Source organism: Pogona vitticeps, chromosome 6, assembly GCF_051106095.1.
Source record: "Pogona vitticeps strain Pit_001003342236 chromosome 6, PviZW2.1, whole genome shotgun sequence".
NCBI classification, from domain to species: Eukaryota; Metazoa; Chordata; class Lepidosauria; order Squamata; family Agamidae; genus Pogona; species Pogona vitticeps.
Genome location: NC_135788.1, coordinates 22082829 through 22097068, shown reverse-complemented (window position 1 = coordinate 22097068; position 14240 = coordinate 22082829). Strand labels below are relative to the sequence as shown.

Sequence of the window (14240 nt, the reverse complement as noted above, 5' to 3'; positions counted from 1 at the left end):
GTTGTAAACTGCAACATGTAAAGTGAAAGGGGAACTAGCTAGACAGGAGTATCTATGTCAGCCATGATGGATTTAATTTAAATCATGATTTTAATTTTTTTTAAATCAGATTTTTTAATTATTTAAATTTTAAAAATCAAATTTTTGATTTAAAACAATTTGATCATTGATTTTTACCCACCACCCTAATCTCAGCAACATTTTAACAAAGGAAATTCTATCACACAAGTTGCAGCTACAAAATGCCGATTAGCTGACAATTTGTACCAGCCCACTTCTTAACTTCGGGGTGATGGGGAGATTTCTGAAATTCTGCTGTTCTTGTTGGAAATGAACTTTTAAAGTAGATAGGACTGAAGGTGTGAAATGTCAACTCTTCCCTGTCAACTTGCCCTTTAATAATATAAATTAACACATCATGAAATCATTCCTAGAACCTGAACTGCTTAGCTAAACTAGAATCAATTTTATGATGAATGAAAGTACTCCTTGGAAAGATATGATTGAAAGTTATGTGGGTAGAAGGACTGTTATCGGTAATGCTCCTAGTATTGATTGTGGCAGCAGTTCTGTTCAGTTCACAATACACCTTTTCCCCCCTAGCTGCAACATTTCTACCATAATTCTTTCCTCAAATTGGCATTGAACAAAAATGGAAGTAGATTTTTGTAGGAATATAAGATTGTCTTTCTCCCCAAATGGTGTGTGCATTTATGTTACAAATGCCACTGAGCTGTTTTTGTGCATTTGGTTTATTGTGCATTCAGGCTATTGCTGCTGTATGTATGTTCAGGACTATTAGCAGACCTGGATTAATTCATAGTCAACTCATGTTGACTTATATTCATCATACCCATACAAATCAAACTGACCTCTGTGTCTGTTGGTATGAATATGGGAGGGAGAAGATACTTTTCAGACTGAAGTCATGTTCAGCTCTAATAATGCTGAGTGAAAGATTTGTAAGTATCTGGTTCTGCATGTGAATCCTTAAACATTTTCCTTGAGATGGCATAGATATAAACAGATTTAATTTTTGCTTACTGATTTCTAAAGAGAGAGAGAATTTGAGGATATGTTTCTGTTATGGTGCATTTCATTAGAAACCATGTAGTCACAAGTTTGTTTTCCTTTGAGATATTGTGTTATTGGAGTTGGCTAGCTAGCTTCTTTATTTAATGTATCAATCCAAGAAAGGTCAAGGTGGGTCAAATTGATATCCTCTTAACATCTTGAAATCTTATATATACAGATATTGTGATAGTGACCATGGAAAACTCAGTCTCATTGATAGTGGTATGTAATATGGTTATATTAATTATTTCTGGCCAAATAATTTAAATTGATTCAGCTATGATTACCATTTTCATATTAATAAGAAACTGATGATCCCAAAGACACTCACTGAGTCTGATTAAACAGGTTTGCAGCATTGTATTATGCAGTGATGTTGATATGAATAAGCTCTTGGCTGACTAAGTATCATGTCAGACATCTCATTCTCTATCACATCTGTGTTCATTCAGTGGCAGGGATGGAAGAGACGCTTGCTAAATCCCTCATTTTATTCTATTTAGGTTGCTTAGTACAATGAAACACCACAGCATTTAAAAGCCCTATCATGTTCCTTACCTCCAGCTAAAAGCAAGATACAGAGAGGCCAATATTCTGTTTATGCCAGCATATAACATAATGTCAAGGTATATGTGTATTGGGCATCATGCCTGTCAACAGGGAACTGTGTTCTGGAATTGGGCAATTGGTTGTGCATCCCTGGCATGACTGATTGTGCAGTGTGCTAGCAGAGGTGCTTCAGGGTTAGCACTTCCGCTTCAGCGCTAGTGCAGCTACTGCACTCTGTCTGCTATAACACATTTTGATAAATTTAAATTAACTACTGAGATATGCATGTGTAGTTGCGCAATAGGATTTTGCTGCTGCCCCCGGTCCCCAGAAGAGATCTTTTTCTCCCTTAGTGGTTCTATACTTAATACAAAAAATGTATCCATTCCCTTTGAGAAGGCAAGTACACATCCACAGCAAGCACAGAAGTATTGTCCAATAGTTAAGCGGCAAACAACCCATTCAATATTTCACGTTCATTGACAAGTACATTAGCAGTAGTCATTGCTGGTAGGTCCAATTTATGTTACTGCACAAATTATGCAATTTTATACAAATGTTGGCAATTTTGTGCAAAGAACAGGCATCTTCTTGCAAAATATTGTCCTTGCCAATGCAAGAACTTCATTGGAAGTGCTAGGATATTCCTGACCATCTTTCCTAGTGAGAAGAATAGTGTGGCAAGGATGAAATGAGACAATTTACATTCCTATTCAGTGGTTTGTGTGGCGTATCAAAGGCGCAGGGCTTCTGAATACACAATTATGTATTCTTGCTCTGAACATGTGCAGAGAGATATGCGTGCACTGGTGTCATAAAAAATGGTTATTGCTAGAACTTAAATGTTATTGACAAGTATTACAGTATCTTTAGGCCAGAAATAAAGGGTGTATGACCCTCCCAGCATTGCTGGACTTCAGCTTCCCTCACCTCTCCACATTGATTATGCTACCGTAAATAGAGATGGGCACAAACAGTTGATTCGTACCTATCTTTAACCGTAAATTGATGAGAGTTGTAATCCTACATCTGGAATTTCATCCGTGTTCTCAACTACTTCAGAGACAGGAGGGTGTGGATTATAGTTTTCTCTGTGAACGTGTTCAGTTATTATAAATATTCCATTATATTACAGCAGTTCAGCTGACTCCTGACATTTGGGTGGCCAAAAATGTTCAGTATTTCTTTGAAACGTATCAACACTAGCTATTTCATTAAACATACAGTTGGTGTCTAAAAATAACTTGTATATTATTACCAGATTAATATCAATTCTGGATTGACACGTATATTCTTTGTGTTTTGCAGGGTTCGGATGTTGATTGATGAAGGCTATGAAGACAAACTTTTAATTGCTCAAGACATACACACAAAGAATAGATTAAAGAAATATGGAGGTCATGGATATTCCCATATACTTGAAAACATAGTCCCAAAAATGCTTGTTAGAGGCATATCTCAAAATAAAATAGATAAACTGTTGATAGCAAATCCAAAACAGTGGTTGACCTTTAAATAGGGAAATTTAAAATAATGAGTTTTGCTTCAGTTAATGTTTGAAATCCTGGCCAGCATAGTTAGTGGTGAAGACTTCTGGAAGTTTAGTCCAAGAACATCTGGGTATGCAAGATTGGTAACCACTGACCTAGACGTTCAAGATCTGTTCCCTTTTAAATGTACATAGTATTGCTACTTAGGAGTGCCGCTTAATAGTGCAGCCATGTCAGAGTATATAAAGATAAATAATTTTTAGCAAAATAACAATAATAAAAATCAGATATTGTAGATTTAATGCTTTATTACTAATTTTAATGTTTAAATACTTCCCCTCCCTTTTAAAAAAATCCTTTGTGATAATTTTGTTTGTTGTTTGCCGTCAAGTTGCATCTGACTTTAAAGTTGCTCTAAGGTATGTGAGCTATTTAAGGAGTTGCTTTCCCAGTGCCAGTATCCATAGCCAAGTTGGGATTTGAGTCCAGGTCTTCTGAGTCCTAGATTGTCCTCTGTCTGGTATAAAACATGGTGACAAATTTAAATTAGAATGTGTTGTAGCTCAGAGATCTCATTGTAAATGCAAATTATAGATTCTAATTCTGTATTATGAAACAGTACCAAAATCCTCTTCCTTAGCGCACAGTAAATCTCACTGAGGTAGGCCCATTGTATCAGTGGAGATCTGATGAGTTAACTCTTCCATAAATTCCATGGATTCAAATGGGCCTACTCTTAACTGCAACTTCCTTTAGCATAATATGTGAATAGTTAGAATAGACCTATTTGAATCTATGAAACATATTGAGTTGATTCTTTAAGAGTCCCATTGATACAGTGGGCCTACTCCGGTGTGATTTGCTATGCTGAACAACAGGATTTTGGCCATTTAAAAAAATATCGGAATGGGATTCAGGTTTTGGATTGTGGCTTCAATTTTATGTGGTTCTGCAGGGTTTTGTGTAAGTTATTTAGGTTATAGAAACCATCAGAAAAAAATGCTTCTCAAACTGTCTTCAGATAACATACAGTGGACCCTCGACTTACAGACGGCTCCACTTACACTTTTCGAGTTACAGACTTCTCTGGCCGCAAAATTTAGGTTCGACTTGTAGCCGGAGAATCGACCTACAGACCGGGGAGGGGGGGGACAACAAAATGGAACAAAAACGACCGGTTACGGATTAATCAGTTTTCAGTGCATTGTAGGTCAATGGGGCCTCGACCTACAGACTTTTCAACCTGCAGCCACCATTCCAATATGGATTAATTCCGTAAGTCAAGGGTCTACTGTATTTATTTACAGCATTATGTGGAGGTGAGAGATGAGACCTGATTTCAGCCCTGTTTTCCATCTGTTACTGACATGCCTGGAGCTTCTCCCTCCCCTCAACATGGTGTTGGAAATTCTTTGAAGCCCAAGATTGTTTTCAGTAGGTTCCTTGTGAGTAATGCTGATTCCTTCAGAATGGCAATCCTAGTTTTTGTCTGTTTGCAATTTTATGCAGGCAAAGTGAAACACTTACCTTTCTCTTTGAGAGTCCACATTTTCAGACATTAGGAAGTGTTGATGAACAGAGGATTATTGGAGTCAAAATCAATCTGGGCAAGGAGAATGTGGAAAACATGTATTATTGTTATAAAAAGCAGAAGGGTACTTGGGGGGAGGAGGAGCGTATATTGAAATTGGCCAATATTGTGTTCATGCTAACTTTATGTAAATTTATGCCATTTTAAATGGGCCAAGTGTTACACTTGGAAACAAAGAATTATGTTCTGGAATTGTGTGATTGGTCGCACATCTCTGACGTGACCGTACAATGTGCTGGCAGATATTTGTCAGAGTTGGTACTTCCACTTTGGTACTCACATACTTTCTGTAGGTGCAACATGGCGGTTGCATATGTATAATTGCACAGTAGGATTTTGATGATTGAATCTTTCTTAGTGATTTGGACTTCAATTATATTCACTGTAAATCTTACATATATTTATTTTGAGAAAGCCTCATTTGTTATAGGTGTGCATAGGGCTACAATCTAAATTTGTCTCACTCTAACACAATTTTTAAAAATGTAATACTGATGTTCCTGCTACTTATCCTACTGTTCTTTCATTTAGTGGTTACTTTTTTAAAAATCATGTTGAAATAAAATTTACATAAAATGATGGTTGTCAAAGCTTAAAAGTATTGCAATAAATACTTGACTAATCAAAGATAATTCTGAAATACCATTTTGTAAAGAACAGAATGGAAAATATGTACGTGAAAAGAAGAATCTGAGAGCTTCTAATGATGTGTAGGTTATAACTAAATGCAGTTGTGTCTACTTCATGTTCAGTGAATATCACTGACAGCAATAGAAGCCCAAATTTGCACTCAGTTGAAAGTCATACACCATGAAAAGGGTAACCTGGTTTTTGCCTTTGTGGTACAGCCAGTAGGCCAGTTTTGGATGGAAGCTGTAGTGACACTGCAGGCTGAAAATTATGCTGGGCCAATCAGCAGCACTGGTTAGTTCTGGGAGGCAGCGTGTATGAGGGCAGGTCTGGAACAGAGAATTTCATCTTTGGTCTGCATAAAATACATCATGTGGCTTTAGCTACTGTGTACAATGAGATGGACTTAACATTGATTTTAACAAGCTCAAAGATACTTACCCCATATAAGATTTTGGTCAGTAGGCTGAGTACATGTCTATTGAAAGAAAGTCCCATTGAAATCAATAGGATGTAATCAGAGTTATGTGTATAGAATTGTATCTGAAATAAATGAAAGAATGACTTTTTTTGACTATGGTCATTTTAAAAATAACCTTTGTTGTGTTTCATAACCAAAACCATGGAAATATGCCTAAGTCACAGTAGCATAGACCTGGTGAATCAGTGGGTACCGGGAAGATCAGCACGAGTTCGATTGATTAAACAAATCTACTCTAGTTGGGTCTAACAGTTGGATTTAGCCCTAGATTCCCTTCCTATTCTTTTAGAAATCTTTGTTTAAAAATTACTGGGAAGATACAGTATCAAAAGTAAAAAAGTATAATATAGTAGTTTAATAAATTAATATAATAAAGCCCATAATTTACAAATCATATATTATTTTAAAAATAATGTTTCTCTTTACTGTTCTCTATGGTCCTAAACAAATGCCAATTTATCTAAGGAAAATGTTGTGTCTTGTTTAAAAATTCAGTCTGACATAAAATGTATTATACTCTGAAATATGCCCACCTTGAGACATCCTGTTCTAATAAAGCTGTTGTATTCTTCATAGTAGCTGCACATGTCTAGTTAGGTCACAATTAAATGAATTGCCTATACAATGGATTGAACTCCCTGTATTGGAGTTATTTTGCCTGTTGCAAACAATAGCATCTGTCTTTGTTGCATCCTGAAGTGCAATTGAAACATCTGCTTTCCATATAAAGAGGAAGATAGGGCCTCTTTCTATGTGAATTTGTTCTCTTTCTCTGTTTTTCTGAAACATGACTCTCATCTGGCTGGAACCATGCTATTCAACCCCTGGAGATTTTTTTTTTTGGTTAGTCAGCATGTACCAATTATCCTTTCCATCAAATGCTATTGTACAGTCAGTAAATCCAGGGATGGGCAACCACTTGTGGCTTTTGGTCATGAAACCTTTGACCTAATTTCAAAAGTCCTCTGGAAATAATGAGATCGGTCTCTCCTCCTGTAGCATGGGGGAGGAAGAGATGGGGAGAACTGCAAATGGCAGAGTGGCAGAAACTAAGAAGAGGGGTGAATGCACCTGCTTGTATTTCTGCCCTCACCCACTGTTGATGTATTTTTGCTTTGTCCCCCACCTCCCTTTAAACCTGAGGAAATGCAGCCCTCAAGAGGTAAAAGGGTGTCCACCCCTGCAGTAAGTGAAGGTATATGTACTTCAGTAATAATTTTAAAAACTTTAAGTCCAATGTATGCTTCTGTTGAACTAGAATAAAAATAATCAGTGCATCAACTGATACATTGATAGGGAGAATGTAGACAGAAGCCTCTAATCTAGGGGGCCTCAAACTCAATTTTCCTGGGGGCCGCTGGAGGCAGAGTCTGGGTGAGGCTGGGCCGCATCATATTTTCCGCCAAGCGGAGCAAGAGCCCAAGGAAGCCGCCCAGGAGTTTCCTTAGCCCGGCCGGGGCTCCGAGGAGGAGGAGGGGCCGTGAGCCGCCGTCACCGACCACGACCCCCTCCAGTTCCTTCTTCACTACGACCACCACCATCAGCAGGACAAAGAAGCGGAGAAGGGAAGGAGTGCTAGTGACCGCCTAGCCGGCGAGGGGGAAGGGCACGACATAAAATTTAAAAAACCCTCACAGAATTGCCTTGCCAAAGGAGAAAAGCCCCCATCAGTACGCGCGAAATTAAACAGAATGGGACGGGGGGCCCACAGGTGCTTGCGGGCGTGCACACATGCACACACACACAGAGGTCCGGCAACCTTCCTCTGAGGGCCCCCCTTAAAAAAAAGCGCACTCAGCAGCAGCATCTACCCCCAACATGACAGAGGAGCAAGCTTTGCGAGGTGAGCCCAGGCAGCCTCCAGAGCTGAGGTGGCTGAAGCAGGATGAAGAGGAGGAAGAAGCAGCACAGCCAGGTACTGAAGCGGCCACTGGCCAGGCTGGTGCTGGGGGTGCTGAGAGAGAAAGAGAGCCAGAGAGCCACTTCCCTGGAAGAGATGGCGGCAGCAGCTGCTGTTGGAGGCGCTCTTCGAGGACAGGCTGGGAGCGAGCTCCACTCTCAGGCATCACTCGGTGGCGGCTCAGGCACTCGTGGAAAAGGGCTAGCGGCACACCGCACTTGTTGGCCCTCCCCCAAGACAGCGCCTCTTACACCCTCCGTGCGGCAGACAGGCAGGCTGGCTGGCAAGCTGCCGTTCCGGATGGAGGGTGCAAGAGGCGCTGTCTCGGGAGAGAGCAGACGAGCGAGGTGAGGCTTTTTTTTTTTTTTTTTTACTCTTGACAGCAGAGGATGCGTGGGCTCTTTGGGGGGGCAGGCAAGGCAGGGGCCGCAAACTATCATCTGGCGGGCCGCAAATGGCCCCCAGGCTGCATGTTTGAGACCCCTGCTCTAATCTGATGAACAGCAATCATATTTTGAGATACATTCATGTGTTATGGCTGTAGGAAGCATTTTTATATACTGTATAGGATAAATAGATGGGAATATAGAGCATTTTTCATGAAGTTGAATTCCCTCCAAAAAAGGAAGAAGAAAATCATGACATAACTCAACAATTCCTTTTAGAGAGTGGATTTTTGTCTTTTAATACGTGGCTTACATTTCAAAAAAGAAAGATACTGCATTATGAAAGGAGGAAATGATATTTTGGGTAGCTGAACATATGGTAAACCTAATATTCAAATTGAATTTGATCTTTTCTGGAATTAGCTATTAAAGATCAAGAGACACTAGTTCCTGTCCTATTTCTAGTTTTTCCTCAATAATAAATGTTCTGCCTGCAATGTAGTACATACTTACATAACAGTAAACCCTATTTAGTGCATTGGGATTTACTTCAGAGTAGATATGTATGAGATTGCATTGTAAATAAATTCATCCAAGCAAATTCCATTTCATCATGAATGTGTTGCAGCCTGTTGATCCCAAATACATTTTACTTAAAAGGTAATGTCTCATGGTTTCAGTAGAAGTTACTTCTATATAAATACATTTAGGAGCAGATGAAACACACATACTGAATCAGGAAAGTGCTTCACAGATGAATGTCTTGAGGTACAATTTAGGGCCTCCTAGAATCTCTGTTACAAATTGTCTAATTTTACAAAATTATACCAAAACACATGCGTAAAAGCACTGTGCCAGAGGGTTTTGTGTGTGTGTGTGTTTATGGAAATAAACAAAAGTCTCTGTTGAGTTTCTTGATATAAGAAAAATAGGCTTAAATAAACATTTTCCTTCACATTTGTGCATGTCGTCTTTACATAATTTTCTTACCTTTTAATATAGTATATGTACATGATAACACAGTCCTACTGTACAACATATTCTACAATCTGCATTCTCTGAAGGCCTCCTTGTGTGGAAAAGCAATGGCACAAATCATATCCTTTTAGTTTTGCATCCTCACAGTGCAATCCCACACACATTTACTCTGAAGTAAGCCTTGCTGAGCTTACTGGGCTCATTACCAGGTTAAATAGTAGATTACCGCCAAACATTCTCCTTTCTTATAACCTTCCATGTTTTGGCTCCAGGTAATGAAAGTTTTTCATATATAAAATCTTAACATTTGTATTAAACAAAATAAAAACTAACTAGTAACTTGTTTACAAGATTAGTTGTTTCAGAGCCCTCTTTCCAGTCTGACAAAATAATCCATAAAAAACAAGTGCTCAAATTTTCATCCTTTCTAAATATTTGGGCCAGCATAGTGGTGGAATGGCAGAAATAAACACTGTTATTAATAGTAATTAATACTGTTTTTAGAACTGTTAAACATGGATGTCCCCAAATTCAGCTTTTAGCCTGTAACTTTCAACTCCATAGCTATGAAATCAGGCCAACACTGACCTAAAAACAGGATTACTATAGAAATCATTCTGCCTGTGAACAGTCTTTTTTTTTAATCATTTAGCCAGGATGGCCATATGACAATTTTAAAAGTTTATTTTAATATACCTTTCGTAGGCCTAATTCTGTGCCCTTTTGGCTGGCCCCATAAAGAGACTACTCTAATACAGAAGTTGCAACACAATCTGGAATATGAAGTATTTCTTGAGGTACTTACAGTATATGACATTTTCTCTGATAATACAACACGGCAACTTCTTAATGCAGCACATCTTAAACTCATGCTGGAACATCCTGTTCTACAGTTAAGAGTGTAAACATTGTTTACTGGTAAAAATAAATTATCTCTGTCCCAATCTAGCAATGTGATTTTTTACTCTGCTGGAAAGGTGTCAGTTGAGTGAGAAAACCCACTACTTAGCTTTGTGTGTTGGGCTGTATTTACCTGTATATTGGTGAAATAGCAACATAAAGGAAAACCTTCCATACAGCTACATCTGTGTGTGGATGAAACACAACAAATGGGACAAGGCTCCAATGATGATTTGTGTAATTGAGTTCTGTGGGACAAGGTGAATTGGCTGCACTTGGTACCATGTTATGTCAGGAAAGGGCAAGACCTTCTCTCTCATCCTCAGGAAAAGACTGGCCAACCAAAATGAGTTAATGCCTACTGAATAATGCTCAACACCTACTCTCCCTGATTTTTCATAGAGGTTGGTTGCTGTCTTTAACTCTTGGGGAGAAGGGGGGGAAGCATTGCATTTTTGGACACTTATAAAGAAGGCCAAGCATGCATATGAAAAGTGCCATGGGTGGCCTCTCCAAAAACAGGGCTTCAAGGTCTGTCTGCACATCTAACTAGGAAGGACAGAAGAGGAAACCAGCAAATATTCATAAAGAAATTTGCAAGCTGTGCCTTTAAACACCTCTAATACAAGGCTATGGTGTATGTTTTTTTTTAATTTAACAACAGTTATCACAAAACTGAACTTTTCCAAGCTTTTCTTTGGCTTTCCTTTATGGATATAGAGGCAGAGCACTACATGCACTGAAGTGTGTCTGCAACTCTCTTGTGCATATTCACTTCAGTGGAAGCAGCCAGCCGATCAGCATGCACAAGGCAATGTAATCATGGTTTGCTCTTCCTTTGTTGAAATGAATAACCATCCTGAGGCTTGGAACTTTTTGTGTAAACTGGAGCTCTTGTGTATGTAAGGAATCACTGGATTGGAGCAAGAGCAGACAATTCAAAACCAGATGTAACTGCTGCAATCATACCGAACACCTGACTCCCCTATATACACAACAATTAAGAGCTAAGGCTTTAAGCAGGTTAATTTCTATTCCTAGGTAGTAAGGGAATATGAGGGCTAGGCAGATAAATCTTTTGGATGGAATAACCAGAATTCAGTTACATCTTCCTTTTCTTACCGCACATTATGAGTGGGCTGGACTCCACACGCACCATAGCAGGTAAGTCACAAGTACCAAAGCTGATGGATGGATAAAAGCAGCAAGATCATAGCACACCAAAAGTAGCATATATATGCTGAAGAAATAATTCAGTGCTTTTAAGGTTTTCCCCCCCTCTATAAAAGTTGTGATCTATATAGAACTTCATTCACATGGACACTAACAACGAGTATTTTGCTTTGGCGATAGTGGATCACATATCTCTTTAACTTGCTCTATATTTTTAACACTCTCTGGGTTGTCCAGGTGTAAGTCAGGTAGCATTTAGGCCCCATTACTGAGGTCCCCACAGACAGTATCCTCTGGAATTCTTGATTGATTGATTTTTGCCATGTGAGTCCATCAATTAGAAGAACAGATTTAGTTTTTGACTCAATTCTCAGTCAGCATAAATTATAAATCCAGAAAATGTGCTGTATTTGTTGTTGTTTCCTCCATGAGCTTTTCCTCCATCTAACTTTATGTAAACTTCATCTCCTGGCTCCAAATGTAGAACTACACTGTTACTGGCATAATCGTAGTTTTGATCTGCATCCTGTGCGATAGCGCTAGCCCGGACCTGAATGAAACAAACATAAAGAATATTTGGTTTACAATGCCAATATCTGCTGCTGGTGCAGAGTGATATGCTAACATCTTTTATGACTATCAATTATATTTATGTGAGAAGTTTGTTCTGTACCACTCTAATCATTGATGTATCTCAGAATGGAAAGACTCTGATATTATAGACAGATTTAGATATATATTAACCATTAGCTGATTGGTTGCTTGAATAATATAAAGCTACAGTACTTAGTTTGGATATTGGCCTGTGAAACTAGTTTCCATGAGTTCAGGGGAGTTTTATACTTGTTCTGTGATACATGACAAACTTCTCAGCATATTTCCTTAACCCCACCTATGAATCAGTAAGCTGGCATAATTGTTTCATTTTTCACTCATATTCCATCTTCTGGGGGGCATGTATGAGCTGAGGAAAAGTTGCTCCATTTCATTTCCTTACCTTAGGCAAAGGTCTCCTCATGAGATATAATGCCAACCAGGGATTTAAAAGCAGAATTCTATAGTAGTCCCATGTTAGCCATTGTACTTGAATGGTACTCCAGACTTCAGCCAAGATAGGCCAGTATTATTGATAGTCCAAACTAAGGATAGATCCATGGAATCAACTGCAGGATGGTAAATCACTTACATAAATGTCATTGAGTCCACTGGTTACAACTAATTGGAGACTACTAATAGGATACTGGCCTATGAAACCAGTGCCATGAGTCCAGGTGAGTTTTACTCTTGTTTTCCTGTGACACATGACAAACTGCTTTTGAATCCAAGGGGAGTTTTCAAATGTAGCTTATGATATGGCATAGATTGTGGTAAACTGAAAAAAGGACGAGCACAAGTTTAAAGCATGAACCTAAGGTGGGATGCACATGTGTGTAAGAAAGAATTACCTAAAATCTATCCATAAACTAGATGCCAGTTTAGATTCAAACAAGTATACAGTATATCTTAAATCAGGCATGTTCATTCAACCCACAGGAACAGAAACATCTCAGCCCTGCTCCTTCCGTTGTCAGTTTGCCTAAGTGAAAGCAACAGATCTGAAAAGGAGAGCTACTGCTACCCATGGAGGACCTCTACCCATGCTAGAACTCTTGATTTTTCCTCATTCTGGCTCAAGTGCAGAACACAGATCCACAAATAGAAGAGATGCTACTCTTCAGACCTGTCACATACAAGTGAACAAAACAGCAAGACAGGGAAGGGCTAGTGCACTTTCTTATGTCTCAAGTGCTTCCATAAAGCCAGAATGTGGCTGTTACTCTAACACTGCACTATCTGTTCAGGAGGAGAATCAGGCCTATTAGAAAGGATATTGGAACTACAGAAGTGTGGAAAGGGTAAGGATACTGTGAAATCCTGTTGCTTAGCATTGTAAGCTGCACTAGAGTAGGTCAGTCAAATCAACGAAGATTTGATGAGTCAGCTCCTCACTGAATTCCACTGATTCAATGAACTTACTTTAGTGTGAGTTGCCATGCTAAGCAACAAAATTTTAGCCAGTAAAACCAGCCTTGATGGATTGACTTTTGAATAATGAACTTTATGTCCTCATTGAGATGGACATTAGATAGATGAAGAAAGTGCAACACAACCATGACAGCAAGTCACAGAATTGGTCACCACCATATTTACCAAATATATGTAGTCTAAAAACCATTAATTAAATTAATATTAGAAATAAATAACATCCCAATGTTGTAATCTGTGACTATTATATAAAAATATTTTTTTATTTTTTTATTTAACTTATATGCCAGCCACTCTACCCAAAGGTCTCTGGGTGGCTTACAATAATATGAGTTCCGAATTATACACAGTGCTTTTGAGGTTACCAAGTTCAAGGTCTGTTTCTATTTTAAAGTATGCCACAGTGAATTTAATACAGTTAACCACTTTTTGTCTTGTCCAGCATGTAGTAAAACTATAGCTGCATGCAAGCACATCCAATATAGTATAGTACTTCAGGTCATTTACATGCTATTTGGTTCCACTGGTAAAATGTTTAACCTTTCATTTGTACACAGTTTATATTATTGTATGTATAACGTATCATCCGCTTTGTTGCTTGTTCTTACTGCAGTACGGTTATACAGAGCTGTTAGTGATTTAGTGGTTCTGCAAACCTGAACTAAGAAATAATGCATGACTTGGCATACAATCAACTGGATTTTTAAAAAATCTTTTTGAAATTGAAAAAAAAAAGTACAATGGTGTATGTCAAAACTGTCTATGCATGCCTTTCAAAGTATAAATGATAGGTGCTCAAATTAAAATTTCATGTGATATTATCCTGCATTAATACAGAAATGTTAACAATGGATGAGACTTTTCACCATGCTAGATTTCATAGGGTATTATGGAGCTTAGAAATCACAGAAGCAGGAAAAACCTCTTCTGCATCATATAGCAAGGTTCAAAAAGGCTTAAAAGATTTGTAATTGCTTAACAAATGTTCTGATTTAAGCTGACATACTGTAATATCTCAAACAGCTCTGCTTTGGACTCACTGTTTTGAAAATATTGCTGTTTA

The 14240-nt window shown here is 38.4% G+C and overlaps 2 protein-coding genes across 2 annotated transcripts in view; one reads left to right on the top strand and one right to left on the bottom strand.

Moving 5' to 3' along the window:
• Nucleotides 1-6386, top strand: part of PTER (phosphotriesterase related) — a 33415-nt gene extending 27029 nt beyond the window's left edge. The window contains exon 5 of the mRNA XM_020806648.3: nucleotides 2932-6386. Coding sequence (XP_020662307.3) covers nucleotides 2932-3142 — 211 coding nt within the window. The 3' untranslated portion in view covers nucleotides 3143-6386. The remainder of the gene's footprint in view (nucleotides 1-2931) is intronic.
• The window catches only part of C1QL3 (complement C1q like 3), a 15968-nt gene continuing 6503 nt past the window's right edge, over nucleotides 4776-14240 (bottom strand). The window contains exon 2 of the mRNA XM_073003117.2: nucleotides 4776-11702. Within this exon, the coding sequence (XP_072859218.1) occupies nucleotides 11523-11702 (180 nt within the window). The 3' untranslated portion in view covers nucleotides 4776-11522. The remainder of the gene's footprint in view (nucleotides 11703-14240) is intronic.